A 17,750-nucleotide genomic window follows, 5' to 3' on the forward strand; every position below is an offset into this window, starting at 1 on the left:
ATTAACAAACCAAACTACGGCTTTATTGGTCATGCTCCCTGAGAGGAGGATGGCGAGATGTAAATAGATGAGAGATGGAAATAGGAGGATCAGGGATGTGAGCATGGTCTGAGAATGTGGGAGGAAAGTGAAAGAGGTAGAGGAGGAGACAGTATATTTTATGACATCTCATTAAATAGAGGTAAAACGCGAACATAAAGTGTCTTCATAGGGCGTTGGGCCACCACGAGCCAGAACATCTTCAATGCACCTTGGCATCAATTCTACAAGTGTCTGGAACTCTATTGGAGGGATGCGACACCATTCTTCCATGAGAAATACCATCATTTGGTGTTTTGTTGATGGTGGTGGAAAACGCTATCTCAGGCACTGCTCCAGAATCTCCCAGAAGTGTTCAATTGGGTTGAGTTCTGGTGACTGAGATGGCCATGGCATATGGTTTACATTGTTTTCATGCTCATCAAACCATTCATTGACCACTCGTGCCCTGCGGATGGGGGTATTGTCATCCTATTGTCATCCTATGGGGGCATAGCTATGGTTGCCAAAATAATGACCTGTCCAGCACTTTTATACATGACCCTAAGCATGATGGGATGTTAATAGCTTAACTCAGGAACCACACCTGTGTGGAAGCACCTGCTTTCAAAACACTTAATATCCCTAATTTACTAGCATTTCCATTATTTTGGCAGTTGCCTGTATATTATCAGAGCACCTTGGGTGCTAGTAACACTGGGGTTGGATTAAGGGGCTTGGAACAGTCTTTTTTCTCTCTCTCTCTCTCTCTCTCTCTCTCTCTCTCGCATTTGACAAACTACAGGTTTGACTGCTACAGTACCTGTTGATGAGTGTGTAGTAATGTGTGTTTTCTCTCCACAGTACTCTGAGAAAGCCCTGTACACCCAGCTGTGCTACTACAGATTCATCTTCGACTGGGAGTACGCTGTCAGCAAAGTACTACAGACCGACGAGAGAAGTAAAACTACACACACACTAGCATTCAATCAATATTACAATTGACACCCACTTACTGTACATACATCTTAGAGGCCTATGTATTAAGACGCACATACAGTTTATTGTAGTGACTGTCACACTCGCCTGTAGACACTAGTGATACGTGGGTTGACTCATAACCCACAGTTCCCGCGGTTAAATCCGCCTGGCGGCAGGCTTAGGGACATTAAATATTGTGTGGATGAAGGGTGGGTGGATGAAAAGTGGGTTGAATAGAGAAAACAATGCATAAAAAATCCATATATATCATTCTTATCTATAGGTTCCATTAAAAATGTTTATTATTGTTATTTGACGTTAGTGCGTAGCCTAAGCCTACGCTTTAGGGCCGAACTGTACACTCGCCAAATACACACCAATTGCCAAATGCTTTGGGATCAGAAAAGGTTTACGTTGATCCACTGAGGCAGAAAAGACTATCGGAGTTTAATTTAAGAAGAGGAAAGCTGCAAAATGGACAGCTGAAAGTAAATAGGAGGGCCAGAACAGTAGTTTAATGTTTGGGAACGATTTGCTGAAGTGGTAAAAGAGCATGATAGCGGTGCCGGCTATGTCACATGTGATGATTGTGAGGCGCTATATAAATTCAAGTCACACGACGGGGACTTTAACATGGCATGTCGAGGGAACTGTAGGCTAATGTTCAGATGGTTAAATGGAACAGTCGTCTGAAATCCAGACACTGACTAGGTCTATAACCTCTCACATAGCCTAATATAACATTTACTCCTGCAGAATGATTTCTTTCTTTCAGCATTTTGAGAGAACGAATGCGTGGTTAGGGACCGTCTGTAAAGGTGCTATCTTTATCAGCATCATAAAATATGCATCCAAGCCAAAACATGTTAGGTGGTTTTCACAGCTTTTAATTTCCTTAAAACTGATGTATTTTGGAAATTTTGCACATAATCATTTCCGTTTATTTTTTTTTATTGCATTTTCGCCCCGGTCCCTTTGCTGTCCGAGTGAAGCAGTGAAGAAAGAACTTTACCAATGTCAACTAGATTGAAGAATTCATTCTATCGATTTATGGCATTATTCTGGTGAGCAAGGGTTTATTTAGTATTCGAAGGCAACAAGGAATGACTGAAGATAAGCTGCATGTATCTAATTATAGACAAGTTGACTAACAAATAGACAACCAAAATGTTGAAATTATAAGCAGAAACACAGGCCTATCTAAAAGGCCTGTCAAAAAATTGCTCCGCCTCTGACTGTACATCACATTTTCTATATTTGCGTGTTTGGTTCGGATGTGGGCCTCAGATTTGAACTATCACATAGTCAGTCAGGTGTGGATGAACAAACAGCTGACCAACGCATCACTAGTAGACACACACCCATGCGTTGGTGGATGGGCGTGGGCTATGAGGGGGTTGGGTTAAGGACACTCAGCTCCTCGAGTCGACAGCCCTAATTTCGTAGACGGATTCAATCACACACACACAGACACACACAGACACAGAGAATCTTACACAATCGTACACACACAGAATGCAAAATGCTCCAATCACGGAGAGAAAGAGGGAAAGAGCTCTCCATCTCTCTCTCTTTCCCGCTCTCTTCCTTTTCTCCGACAGCCACTCTGTTGCCAGTGTTGATTGAAAACAGGTTTTAGATTTGGGGAAATGATAGGGGGAGTAATAGGCAAGCGGATGAAAGGATAGCCCTTCTGCCTTAATAGGACATGGAGCGTATATTTCCTCCCGGACCCATTTAGCCGCGACACACCACGCTCTGGGCTCGCTCCGGAGGCCCCTTACCCACAGTCCTCTGATTGATGTCACTTGATTAGAAAGGGTCGCTCTGCGAATAGATTTATTTATTTGATTAAATATGTATGTGTGTGTGTGTGTGTGTGTGTGTGTGTGTGTGTGTGTGTGTGTGTGTGTAGACGCATGTGTGAAAGCGAGGGCCTGAGAGAGGGAGCGAAAGAGCAAGGCAGCGGAGGTAAATATAAGTTGTAATCAATAGATGACCACTCTGGAGACGGATGGCGCAGGAATGGCAGGATGGGGATGGAGGAGAGGTGGAGGCGGCGAGGAGGGCTAACATGATTATAGCCTCTTTTCTTTTGTGTTTTTCCCCCTCTTTCTTTGATGTGAGAAATCAACGCCAATCCTTTCTTTCCCTCCCCTTTTCTGCCTTGCTTTCTTTACTTGCTTTTCATTATTTCCTTCTTTTGCGTCTGGCCTTGTCAGGTTCTTTGTTTGGTCAACTTTAGAAATAACCGTTTAACCCTTTACGATCGTGGGAATTGGCCTATATGGATAGGGCTACATTGAAATGTTTCTTACAGAAGAAATATGGAATGCATAACAATGGTAGCAGTTAAAAGGAACTGGGAGACTATGTGGAAATTATTAGACTAAATGTGAGGTACACAACAGTTCACCTATCACATGACTGAATCTAACCATTACACTGTTTTGATTTTATGTGCATTTTACATTTACTGTACTTTCACTGCATTTGTTAATGAAATCTGAAAATATTCTGGATACATTCAGTAACATGATAAGAATGTTGGGTAGGCGCAATATAATAAAAATAATTATAAGGGCTTGAGTGAGAGTTCTAACTGTTGTTTCCAAGTAGCCACAAACCTCTCCAAAGTGTGCAGTGTCTAAGTCATTTCAATGTGCTTTTTTGAGCTCTCCTAGCTGTGCCGTTGAGGAGCTCTCCTAGCTGTGCCGTTGAGGAGCTCTCCTAGCTGTGCCGTTGAGGAGCTCTCCTAGCTGTGCCGTTGAGGAGCTCTCCTAGCTGTGCCGTTGAGGAGCTCTCCTAGCTGTGCCGTTGAGGAGCTCTCCTAGCTGTGCCGTTGAGGAGCTCTCCTAGCTGTGCCGTAGAGGAGCTCTCCTAGCTGTGCCGTAGAAGAGCTCTCCTAGCTGTGCCGTTGAGGAGCTCTCCTAGCTGTGCCGTTGAGGAGCTCTCCTAGCTGTGCCGTTGAGGAGCTCTCCTAGCTGTGCCGTAGAGGAGCTCTCCTAGCTGTGCCGTAGAGGAGCTCTCCTAGCTGTGCCGTAGAGGAGCTCTCCTAGCTGTGCCGTTGAGGAGCTCTCCTAGTTGTGCCGTTGAGGAGCTAGAGCAAAGCACACTTGTAGTTGTTTTGTTTGGAACACAACACTGCTTCCCCGACCATCACACAATCCAACAATGTCCCATTATAAATCGCAATCTGGGTCAGGTGGGCATAATTTGAATGCTTGTTCTATTGCCAACATGACTAGCTAAATCATGACTAGCTAAATTATAAGATACGATCTTACAGTGTTCGCATAGAAAGGAGTCATGAGTGCATTCTGATGTGTTGGTCCGTGGCAAACTTCCTTCACAATACAACAAACGGGCTCATTCTGTTCAGGATATGACGCCATGTCAACTTGTAACTTGTACATCAAACATAGTGATCAGAAATGTTGACACTGACATGAGTCTTATGGTGTGGAAATGTGAAGTGCACATTTGGACTCACGGGTGTTTGGCAAGCTTGTATGACATCATAGCTGTATTTATAATATAATCCTCCACTGTCTCATCTTTCAAAATACATTGAGTCCTCGTGGTTTACAGAATGTCCCTCACTCAGACAACAAAAGAGTTGCAAAAGTTACCCGATTACCAGGAGGGATGGGGGGCAACTTCTAGTCGGGTGCGGTACTCAAGTTCAGAACGGCTGTCAGTCAAAACCCATACAGCGCTGTGAAGCGACAGAGCCTGAGCTCTGACATCACGTATAGCATGTTTCTGTACAGCCACTGCGTTAGTTTAGGCACTTACCAGTGTCCAAGTCTGCTATTTTCAACCCTTATACGGGTACAAGTGTAAAGGGCTACACCTTTTTTATTGTATAGTTTTCAACAACACACCGTGTTGAAACTATTCAAAATGTATATTTCATCTCCCAGGCCTAAACACATGACTATGTGACTATTCTCACTCACCCTCACAACACACACCCTGGCTTTGCTCAGACTGGGATAACTCTAGGTGTGACTGGATTAGTGGACTGACTGGGACGACACGCACACCCACACACACAGACCCGTGCAGCTATAAAGTACATGTTGTGTGTGTTATCCTCTGGTCCCGGGGCAGTAATACCACATATTACTGTATTACACTCTCTGGGGAAGCTTTGCTCGGATTACAGGGCCAGACAACAGTGGCCCTACACACTCCTTACCTGCTGGGTTACCACACCTTTAACCTAGTTTAGTTTCCTTAACCTTTTGCTTTCACGGGCACACTTTATTTGGTAGTATGAACATCTGCTGAGAATCTATCTGCTGATAAGCAAATGCTTGCTGAACTTGTGATTAGGGTAAGGGTTATGGTTAGTAGGTAGTTAGTTGAAATGTTACTCATAGTCTGTAGAGCGTCTACAAATGGACTATCCAAATAGTGTTTCCGCTTTCACTGATATTTCTTCAATCTTTACCTCGATAGTCTTACATGGCTTGTGTTTGCTGCAGCAACTACTCTTCTGTTACCCGAGAGGAGACAGGTATCTGTCTGATCTACATATACCCTACATTATTGTGCCCGATTGCTGTGACTGAGTTAAACATAGAGGTAATTTCCTCCCCGGCAGGAGATCGCTAATAGAATACACAGACGTTCACACACCTAGCTACCAGCAGTATTCCCCCATGATAAAACAACCTCATTCTTGGCAATAATTAAACATCTCATATCAATGACTTCCACAGCATTTACTGGCACGCTTCAGCTTTGTCTCCTCCCTCCCTCGCTCTTTCCTCCTCTGTCTCGCTGTCTGTGGTGTACAGAATATGATTGTGTGTGTGAACCCTAATTTAATTTCTCTGCATTGATCAGATATAAATTCTCCTCTCCTGATGCCTCAATCACATACAGAGCTCCTCTGCCCCTCGTCACAGCACTGTACCTTCCCCCCCCCCTCCTTTCACTCTCTTTTCCTCCCTCCTCTCTCCTGCCTCCTCTCCTCTCTTCCTCTGCCACTCTCTGTCTTCTCTCCTGATCTCTCTCCCTCCTCCCTTAACCCTCCCTCCCTACCAGTCCATATAAGGACAGTAAATCCGTGGGTGCGATTGTCAAATCAATTATTCTTTCTGTGCAATTACCCTCACACAAAGAAGTTTCCCCGTCCTAACCGTGCTCCACCATGCTCCGACGGGTGATTAAATTAACTCCTGTCCCAGTTGCCCGCTACGCTAGCTGCTAACAGCCATGCGCTAATAGAATATTCATGTTAGCGTTAGCAGGCGCTATGGCCCGGCACCATTATTTTTCATCACGTTAGTGTTGGTGCCAGGATTGCTTTGGCCCATCTCCATTAACTTCATCATGCACACTTAATTATACCCTTGTTATTGTATACCTAGATAGAGTGGAGCACCGCACAGCCCTGATACACTGTAGACAGGCCCGGCCTTGTGTGCGTGGTGTCTCCTTCTCTCCATCGTGCCTTTTTCTCTAGTCTATTCTCCTGTTCCTTTTCTTTCATTCCGTTTCTCCTTTTGCTTTGTCTCTCTTCCTCTCCTCATTCCTCCCTTTCTCCCTACTATCTTTTTTCTTTTTCTCCTTTCACTCGCTCTTTTAAAGGGAGGCCATTTATTTGAACTGCAACCCCTACTGAGAACTGGGCTCTATCTTTCTCTCTCCCTCCCTCCTTCCCTCTCTTTCTCACTCTGACTCTTAAATCATTCTTTTATCCATTCCACACACAGTGATTGAGGGGGAAAAGAGAAAGAATGAAGAAAAGCAGGAGGAAGACTAGAGAAAAAAAGAATTATTTTCTCCTACCTTTCAGAAATGATGACATGATTGCGTTCGCTTGATCATGCATCATCTTCTTTCTTCTCCCCCCCTCTCGCTCTATTCCTCAGATAAATAGTCCCCCCTCATCTCGCTCTATTCCTCAGATAAATAGTCCCCCCCTCCTCTCGCTCTATGACTCAGATAAATAGTCTCCCCGTCCTCTCGCTCTATTCCTCAGATAAATAGACTCCCCTCCTCCCCCTCTATTCCTCAGATAAATATTCTCCCTCCTCTCGCTCTATTCCTCAGATGGTCTCACCCCCCCTCTCTTGCTCTATTCCTCAGATAAATATTCTCCCTCCTCTCGCTCTATTCCTCAGATAAATATTCTCCCTCCTCTCGCTCTATGACTCAGATAAATAGTCTCCCCGTCCTCTCGCTCTATTCCTCAGATAAATAGACTCCCCTCCTCCCCCTCTATTCCTCAGATAAATATTCTCCCTCCTCTCGCTCTATTCCTCAGATGGTCTCACCCCCCCTCTCTTGCTCTATTCCTCAGATAAATAGTCTCCCCCTCTCGCTCTGACTCAGATCAATAGTCTGCCCCCTCTCGCTCTATTCCTCAGATAAATAGACTCCCTCCTCTCGCTCTGACTCAGATAAATAGTCCCCCTCTCTCCCTCTTCTCTCCCCCTTCCTGCCATTTCTCCTCCCTCCCTTTTGTCTCACTTTCTCCTTCCTCTGAGGTGAGGATTATCTAGTAATGGTTACTTGTGGTGGCTGGGTCAGCCTCACCAACCTGTGTGTGTGTTAGTGAGGAAGTGAGCACATCATTGTTTTTCCATCTGTTCCCTTCTCAGTTCCTGCACATGCCATCTTCTGTCGTGTGTGTGTGTGTGTTTAACCTTTGTTCCCTCTGGGCAGCCTGTCCCTGTGTATTTATACAACACCCACTAATGCACCACACAGAGAAGAAAACGAGAGAGAGAAAGAAGGGATGACAGATAGAGGAGGATGGGTAATAGGAGTGTAGTAGAGGAGAGTGGAATCGGATAGAGGGATTAATATGTGCGTATTTAGAATATATACTGTATATGTTTTGTATGAAAGTGGTAGAAAGAAAGGCTTAATTGGAGATTATAAACTGGGTTGTATACCACAGGTATGACAAAACATTTATTTTTACCGTTCTAATTATGTTTTTAACCAGTTCATAATAGCAACAAGGCAACTGGGGTTTGTGGAGTCGTGCATACGAACAGCCCTTAGCCATGTTATATTGACCGCATGGAATCATGTAGTAACCAAAAAAGTGTTAAACAAATCTAAATAGATTTTATATTTGAGATTCTTTAAAGTAGAAACCTTTTGCCTTGATGACAGCTTTGCACACCCTTGGCATTCTCTCAACCAGCTTCATGAGGTAGTTCACAATTCCAGTGGGTGAGAAGTTTACATACACTAAGTTGATTAAGCCTTTAAACCGCTTGGAAAATTCCAGAAAATGTCATGGATTTAGAAGTTTCTGATAGGCTAATTGACATAATTTGAGTCAATTGGAGGTGTGAAGGTGGATATATTTCATGGCCTACCTACCAAACTCAGTGCCTCTTTGCTTGACATCGTGGGAAAATCTAAAGAATTCAGCCAAGACCTCAGCAAAATAATTGTAGACCTCCACAAGTCTGGTTCATCCTTGGGAGAAATTTCCAAACGCCTGAAGGGTATCACTTTCAACTGTTCAAACAATGGTACGCAAGTATAAACACCATGTGACCACACAGCCGTCATACCGCTCAGGAAGGAGACGAGTTCTGTCTCCTAGAGATTAATGTACTTTGATGCGAAAAGTGCAAATCAATCCCAGAACAACAGCAAAGGACATGGTGAAGATGCTGGGGGAAATGGGTACAAAAGTATCTATATCCACAGTAAAACAAGTCCTAAAACGAGAACCTCAAAGGCCACTCAGCAAGGAAGAAGCCACTGCTGCAAAACCACCATAAAAAAGCCAGACTACGGTTTGCAGCTTCACATGGGGACAGCGATCATGCTTTTTGGAGAAATGTCCTCTGTTCTGATGAAACAAAAATAGAACTGTTTGGCCATAATGACCATCGTTATGTTTTGGAGGAAAGGGGGGAGAGGCTTGCAAGCCGAAGAACACAATCCCAACTGTGAAGCACAAGGGTGGCAGCATCATGATGTGGGGGTGCTTTGCTGCAGGAGGGACTGGTGCACTTCACAAAATAGATGGCATCATGAGGGAGAAAAATTATGTGGATATATTGAAGCAACATCTCAAAACATCAGTCAGGAAGTTAAAGCTTGGTCGCAAATGGGTCTTCCAATTGGACAATGACCCCAAGCATACGTCCAAAGTTGTTGCAAAATGGCTTAAGGACAACAAATTCAAGGTATTTTAGTGGACATCACAAAGCCCTGACCTCAATCCCATAGAAAATTTGTAGGCAGATCTGAAAAGGCGTGTGCGAGCAAACCTGAGTCAGTTACACCAGCTCTGTCAGGAGGAATGGGCCAAATTTCACCCAACTTATTGTGGGAAGCTTGTGGAAGGCTACATAAAACGTTCGACCCAAGATAAACAATTTAAAGGCAATGCTACCAAATACTAACTGAGTGTATGTAAACTAGAGGTCGACCAATTATGATTTTTCAACGCCGATACCGATTATTGGGGCCTCAAGTAAATAATGAAACATGTTCAATTTGGTTTAAATAATGCAAAAACAAAGTGTTGGAGAAGAAAGTAAAAGTGCAATATGTGCTATGTAAGAAAGCTAACGTTTCAGTTCCTTGCTCAGAACATAAGAACATATGAAAGTTGGTGGTTCCTTTTAACATGAGTCTTCAATATTCCCAGGTAAGAAGTTTTAGGTTGTAATTATTATAGGAATTATAGGACTATTTCCCTCTATACCATTTGTATTTAATTAACCTTTGACTATTGGATGTTCTTATTGGCACTTTAGTATTGCCAGTGTAACAGTATAGCTTCCGTCCCTCTCCTCGCTCCTCCCTGGGCTCGAACCAGCAACACAACAACAACAGCTACCATCGAAGCAGCGTTACCCATGCAGAGCAAGAGAAACAACCCCCAAGGCTCAGAGCGAGTGATGTTTGAAACGCTATTAGCGCGCGCTAACTAGCTAGCCATTTCACTTTGGTTACACCAGCCTCATCTCGGGAGTTGATAGGTTTGAAGTCATAAACAGCGCAATGCTTGACGCACAACGAAGAGCTGCTGGCAAAAAGCACGAAAGTGCTGTTTGAATTCATGTTTACGCGCCTGCTTCTGCCTACCACCGCTCAGTCAGATACTTAGATACTTGTATGCTTGTATGCTCAGTCAGATTATATGCAACGCAGGACACGCTAGATAATATCTAGTAATATCTAGTAATATCATCAACTAGTGATTATGATTGTTTTTTATAAGATAAGTTTAATGCTAGCTAGCAACTTACCTTGGCTTACTGCATTTGTGTAACAGGCAGTCTCATTGTGGAGTGCAACGAGAGAGAGGCAGGTCGTTATTGCGTTGGACTAGTTAACTGTAAGGTTGCAAGATTGGATCCCCCGAGCTGACAAGGTGAAAATCTGTCGTTCTGCCCCTGAACAAGGCAGTTAACCCACCGTTCCTAGGCTGTCATTGAAAATAAGAATGTGTTCTTAACTGACTTGCCTAGTTAAATAAAGCTATAAAAATCAATCGCCGCCCAAAAATACAGATTTTCGATTTGTTATGAAAACATGAAATCAGCTCTAATTAATCGGCGATTCCGATGTAATCGGTCAACCTCTAATGAAAACTTCTGACACACTGGGAATGTGATGAAATAAATAAAAGCTGACATCATTCTCTCAACTATTATTCTGACATTTCACATTCTTAAAATAATGTGATGATCCTAACTGACCTAAGACAAATAATTCTTACTTGGATTAAATGTCAGGAATTGTGAAAAACTGAGTTTAAATGTATTTGGCTAAGCTGTATGTAAACTTCTGACTTCAACTGTACATACATACAGTGCATTCTGAAAATATTCAGACCCTTTGACTTTTCACTTCACGGCTATTTTCAGGTCTCTCGAGAGATGTTCGATCATGTCGTCCAGGCTCTGGTTGGGCCACTCAAGGACATTGAGAGACTTGTCCCGAAGAAACACTGTGCATCTGGCGACCGTGTCAGCGTGCACTGCGCCCGGCCCGCCGCATGAGTCGCTAGTGTGCGATGGGACAAGGACTTCCCTGTTGGCCAAACCCTCTCCTAACCCGGACGACGCTGAGCCAATTGGCTGTGACAAAGCCTGGACTCTAACCCAGGATCTCTAGTGGCACGGCGATGCAATGCCTTAGACCACTACGCAACTCGGGAGGCCCCCAGGAAGGTGAACCGTCGCCCCAGTCTGAGGTCCTGAGAAGGTTTTCATCAAGGATCTCTCCGTACTTTGCTCCGTTCATGTTTCCCTCGATCCTGACTAGTCTCCCAGTCCCTGACGCTTATAAACATCTCCACAGATTGATTCTGCCACCACCATGCTTCACCGTAGTGATGGTGCCAGGTTCCCTTCAGACGTGACGCTTGGCATTCAGACCAAACAGTTGGTTTCATCAGACATGATAATCTTTCTCATGGTCTGTCCTTTTTGGTTCCTTTTGGCAAACTCCAAGCGTACTGTCATTTGACTTTTACTGAGGAGTGACTTCCGTCTGGCCAAACTACTGTAAAGGCCTGATTGGTGGTGTGCTGCAGAGATGGGTGTCCTTCTGGAAGGTTCTCCCATCTCCACAGAGGAACACTGGAGCTCTGTCAGAGTGACCATCGGGTCTTGGTCACCTCCCTGACCAAGGCCCTTCTCCCCCACGATTGCTCAGTTTGGCCCGGGCGGCCAGCTCTAGGAAGAGTCTTGGTGGTTCCGAACTTCTTCCATTTAAGAATGATGTAGGCCAGTGTGTTCTTGGGGACCTTCAATGCTGCAAATATGTTTTGGTTCCCTTCCCCAGATCTGTGCCTCGACACAATCCTGTCTCGGAGCTCTATGGACAATTCCTTCGACCTCATGGCTTGGTTTTTGCCCTGACATTCACTGTCAACTGTAGGACCTATACATTGACAGCTGTGTGCCTTTCCAAATCATGTCCAATCAATTGAATTTACCATAGGTGGACTCCAAGTTGTAGAAACATCTCAAGGATGATCAATGGAAACAGGATGCACCTGAACTCAGTTTAGAGTCTCGTAGCAAAGAGTCTGAGTACTTATGTAAATAAGGTGTTTCTGTTTAAATACGTTTGCAAAACAATCTAAAAACCTGTTTTTGCTTTCCCAATATGGAGTGTTGTGTGTAGATTGATGAAAATGTATTTAATTAATTTTATAATAAAACTGATGTAACAAAATGTGGAAAAGGTCACTGTATATACAGTGGGGCAAAAAAGTATTTAGTCAGCCACCAATTGTGCATGTTCTCCCACTTAAAAAGATGAGAGGCCTGTAATGTTCATCATAGGCACACTTCAACTATGACAGACAAAATGAGAGAGAAAAAATCCAGAAAATCACATTGTAGGATTTTTTATGAATTTATTTGCAAATTATGGTGGAAAATAAGTATTTGGTCACCTACAAACAAGCAAGATTTCTGGCTCTCACAGACCTGTAACTTCTTCTTTAAGAGGCTCCTCTGTCCTCCACTCATTACCTGTATTAATGGCACCTGTTTGAACTTGTTATCAGTATAAAAGACACCTGTCCACAACCTCAAACAGTCACACGCCAAACTCCCCTATGGCCAAGACCAAAGAGCTGTCAAAGGACACCAGAAACAAAATTGTAGACCTGCACCTGGCTGGGAAGACTGAATCTGCAATAGATAAGCAGCATGGTTTGAAGAAATCAACTGTGGGAGCAATTATTAGGAAATGGAAGACATACAAGACCACTGATAATCTCCCTCGATCTGGGGCTCCACGCAAGATCTCACCTTGTGGGGTCAAAATGATCACAAGAACGGTGAGCAAAAATCCCAGAACCACACGGGGGGACCTAGTGAATGACCTGCAGAGAGCTGGGACCAAAGTAACAAAGCCTACCATCAGTAACACACTACGCCGCCAGGCACTCAAATCCTGCAGTGCCAGACCGTGTCCCCCTGCTTAAGCCAGTACATGTCCAGGCCCGTCTGAAGTTTGCTAGAGAGCATTTGGATGATCCAGAAGAAGATTGGGAGAATGTCATATGGTCAGATGAAACCAAAATATAACTTTTTGGTAAGAACTCAACTCGTTGTGTTTGGAGGACAAAGAATGCTGAGTTGCATCCAAAGAACACCATACCTACTGTGAAGCATGGGGGTGGAAACATCATGCTTTGGGGCTGTTTTTCTGCAAAGGGACCAGGACGACTGATCCGTGTAAAGGAAAGAATGAATGGGGCCATGTATTGTGAGATTTTGAGTGAAAACCTCCTTCCATCAGCAAGGGCATTGAAGATGAAACGTGGTTGGGTCTTTCAGCATGACAATGATCCAAACACACCCGCCCGGGCAACGAAGGAGTGGCTTCGTAAGAAGCATTTCAAGGTCCTGGAGTGGCCTAGCCAGTCTCCAGATCTCAACCCCATAGAAAATCTTTGGAGGGAGTTGAAAGTCCGTGTTGCCCAGCAACAGCCCCAAAACATCACTGCTCTAGAGGAGATCTGCATGGAGGAATGGGCCAAAATACCAGCAACAGTGTGTGAAAACCTTGTGAAGACTTACAGAAAACGTTTGACTTTTTTTTCCGTCCCCCAATGCACCAACGAAATGTACAAAAGAGAAAAGCAACAGAAAACAACAATGCACAAACTAAATAAATCCAGGACAACAAAAACACCAAGGCCAACTGAATACCTTTGAATACCTTTTGAGTGCATGTGTGGGTGTGCACGTGTGCGATTTGCATGGGTACACACGTACAACCACCTGCGCAGCATCAGCCTCAGGCAAACAGGCATTGGATGTAACAGCGTTGCACCTAAGTGTCATTCCAACACTATTTTTTGCTTTGTTTATTTTGACTTATCTTTCACTGTCATTCTATCCTCTGCCCAGCAACTCCACTCCCAATTGTCTCAAATTCCACATCCCAACCCTCTGCTTCCATCAGCCCATCCCACCCATCTCTGCTGGCCACCCTCTTTGGATTTCTACATGCAAGATTTAGTTCAACTGTGCTGTGATGTTTAACATACAATTTGAATCTATCTAATCAAATAGAATCCACAGATTGCGAGTTGAAGATAGATACTTTTACTTTGAATATTAGTATGTTATTAACTGACTGACCAGGTCTCTCCAGATCTCCCAACAATGCTATTTCTAGGGTCAATTTTAGATTATGCTTTTTCAGCCATTCCTGAACCTGAGACCAGAAACAGGATACCTAATGTTAAACCAGAACAAATGGTCCAGTGTCCTCACAAAAAAAAATGCAGAGCTGCAACGTTTGTATTATTATTATTTTCTACCTTTTTATTTAACATTGTTGGGAGATCTGGACGGGGGTCCCAGTTTTGACTTGTGGATGTGCTGTTGGTCAGGGTGTTGGCCCTCGTTGCGTCAGTGGGACACTCTGGATGGGATTCTATAAGATGACTGAATGTAATGTAAAAGTTAAGCGGCTTCTATGCAGGTAGATTGTATGTTAGATTTATATAGTCAGTTAAGAACAAATATTGTTTTATGCGTTTTATATATCAACTCATACATACCATGGAATCGGTACATCAAAAATCTCTTCCCAGCTATTTTGCACCCTTATGGCACAGCTGTCAACATCCTGGTCCTCTAGTTAAACTGCCGTACTTTCCTATTTATGCTATTCTTATTCCTCTGCCAGTTTTGATCATTTATATTGGGCAGATAGACCAGTTCCCTACCACCTCCCGTTGCCACCTGTCTCCTCCATTTTTGGGGGGCTATCTTTTGATATATTGAATAAGCTAATTATTTACAGAGACAAATGTACTTGGTTGCAATGTTATACATCAAGGGTGGTCAACCATTCTCCAGGAGAGCTAATACCTTTGTGCAGGCTTTTATTCCAGTCCCCCTCTAACAAACCACATTTTTGAAATTAGCTGCTCAACCAGACCTTGATAAACTGGCTCTGATGTGTTTGAGCAGGGCTTGATCAAGAGCCTGCACACCCAATAGCTCTCCAGACTGAGGGTTGACCGTATGTGTTTTCTACAGTTGCCTAACAGGTATTCTACTTTGTCAGGGGTTAAGTGCCTTGCACAATGACAGGAGGTGGTACATGGGATCAGTGAGCAGCCTCAGTGTCGACACCACATTATGCTTACTTTTTTATATGTACATTGACGCTGCCAATTGTTGGTCATGGAAATGTAGTTAAGTCATCGAAAAGTAATGAATTTGACACAAAATGTGTGTCGACCCCATAGCCCAACTTGAAGTGATAGTATCACTGCTCCACTATAGATCCCTCAACTCTCCAGTTAAGAGTGATATAAATCCCAAAGCCTGTATTTCTACCAGAGAGAATATTGTCATACAGTGCAACATTTGACACTCTTGTGCTTCTGAACGCTGTCTTAGACTGACCATGTTCTTTGATTATTTATCTCTTCTCCCCCTCTTTCACTCTTCTCCCTTTCCCTCTCTCTCCACCTCTCCTCTCTTTCTCATCCTCCTCTCCAGCGAGGGTTAAGAAATTATGGAAGACAGAGATGGAGGTCTACAGGAAGATAAAAGATGTTCCAGACCGCTCCCTCCTTGCCAGCGGTTACTCTGAGGTCAACCTCTCCAAACTCTTTCAAGCCTTCACTTCCCTCAAGTAATTCCTGCGTCAACTCCTCCTTCACAGTTATTGGCCAGTGGGGATTTAATTATTTACAGCTGTGGAGTCCTATAAGCATGCACGTTTGGACAGTGAAGGCCCCCACCTCCTCTGGATGTGACTATCATTATGGATGCGACTTGGTTTACTGAAAAGAAACTTGTTTTCTTAGACAACATATTTCTTGGTGACTGTCATCCCTCATGTTGCATGGGTGTTAAGGCATATAATGATTCTGGTAATGCTTATTGTACATGTTGCTTGTGTGTTTGATGAAGTTGCATTGACACTTGGCTCTTGATGCCTTTTCTTTGTATGTATGAACATTTTACTACATTTGAGTGAGATTAGGAGGACAGGGTGTATAGGGTCTTTGTATGAAATTAGGCCTTGATTTATATAGTGAGGTGTGTGTGAAAGATTACAGCCAATCGGTGTGACCCTTGCTCTCATATCAGCACATCTGTCTCTTATCAACCCATTATGATTGGCTGCTGAGATGGCTAAAGACTCTCTACTCCCTCCACACACTGTCGAACACACACTCTGTGACCTAGTCACACTTTTTGGGGGGGAGGTGGTGGTGGTGGGTGACAATCAGCTAAACGAGACACCAGAGGATGACTGGGTGAGAGAGGCAGATGACTTCTCACACACATGGAATTAGCCAATGATACAAGCCCTGGCCAGTGAGTATACTGGACTCCTGCCGTGATTGGACACTTGTTAAAATTACCCCATTCATTGTGTGTGTGTGTGTGTGTGGGATGGACAGAGAGAGAGGATCGGTGGTGAAATAGATGGGGTGAGGGAGGGCAGGAGTTGTTCTTTAATGTCCGTATTGAACAGGTGATGTCGCTCTCCAACCTTCCTCTGTTTAAGTGATGTCATTGGAATAGCCTCCTTCACACTTTCCTTTTCTGTTGTTATGAAAATTGTTTTTTTAATGTGTGTAATTTTCCACTATTTCTCATTCTGAATGTTGTATTTTTTTTAGATTCATAATCTTCTGTTTAGATACGGAAAGTGTTTTGTACAACATTTGATACTGAAGCTTAAATAAAAGTGAAATAACTAAATGAAAATCTCCTTGGTACTGTATGTTGATACATGTTTGTATGAACTGGCCTTTTCAATTAGCTGCTTGGTGGCTTTGAGAGATGTGTGTGACAGTAGGAATGTGTGTGTTCTAGTGTGTCTAAGGGCCTCTTAAATTAGTATATTAGGGAATATTCGCTGTGTGTTCTCCATCCTTCACTGTAGTTGTGTATGTATAATGACAGACTGATCATTTTTACTAGGTCTCATCATCATTGCAGGAACCATTTCCATAAACGCCGCTTCAGAAATCACTACACGCCAGCCTCAGACTGCTAGAACAGACCTTAAGTAGGCTCAACACTTAAACCACCATTCCCTATTGTGTGTGTGCATATAGTGGCATTTCATATATATATATATATATATATATATATATACTGAACAAAAATATAAACACAACATTTAAAGTGTTCGTCTCATGTTTCATGAGTTGAAATAAAATATCCCAGAAATGTTCCATGCACACAAAAAGCTTATTTCTCAATTTTGTGCACAACTTTTACATCCCTGTGAGCATTTCTCATTTGCCAGGATACTATATCCACCTGAAGGTCTGGCATATCAAGAAGCTGATTAAACGGCATGATTTTTACACAGGTGCGCCTTGTGCTGGGGGAAATAAAAGGCCACTCTAAAATGTGCTGTTTTGTCACACAACGCAATGAGACAGATATCTCAAGTTTTGATGGAGTGTGCAATTGGCATGCTGACTGCAGGAATGTCCAACAGAGCTGTTGCCAGATAACTGAATGTTAATTTCTCTACCAATGTCATTTTTGAGAATTTGGCCGTACATCCACCTGGCCTCAACCACAGACCCCGTGTAACCATGCCAGCCCAGGACCTCCACATCTGTCTGACTGGGTTCTCAATAGTATTTCTGTCTAATAAAGCCCTTTTGTGTGGAAAAACTCATTCTGATTGGCTGGGCCTGGCTCCCCAATGGGTGGCCCACCCATAGCTGTGGCACTGACCAGTCATGTCAAATCCGTAGATTAGGGCCTAATGAATTCATTTTAATT

General features: G+C 43.5%; 1 protein-coding gene across 1 annotated transcript in view; it reads left to right on the plus strand.

The window, feature by feature from the left end:
• Nucleotides 1-16,706, plus strand: part of pola1 (polymerase (DNA directed), alpha 1) — an 89,462-nt gene extending 72,756 nt beyond the window's left edge. The window contains exons 36-37 of the mRNA XM_021620436.3: nt 883-979; nt 15,489-16,706. Of these exons, the coding sequence (XP_021476111.3) occupies nt 883-979; nt 15,489-15,628 (237 nt within the window). The 3' untranslated portion in view covers nt 15,629-16,706. The remainder of the gene's footprint in view (nt 1-882; nt 980-15,488) is intronic.
• Nucleotides 16,707-17,750: the final 1,044 nt, after the last annotated feature.

Source organism: Oncorhynchus mykiss, chromosome 11 (genome assembly GCF_057628025.1).
Source record: "Oncorhynchus mykiss isolate SJ-2025 chromosome 11, ASM5762802v1, whole genome shotgun sequence".
In the NCBI taxonomy this organism is placed as follows: Eukaryota; Metazoa; Chordata; class Actinopteri; order Salmoniformes; family Salmonidae; genus Oncorhynchus; species Oncorhynchus mykiss.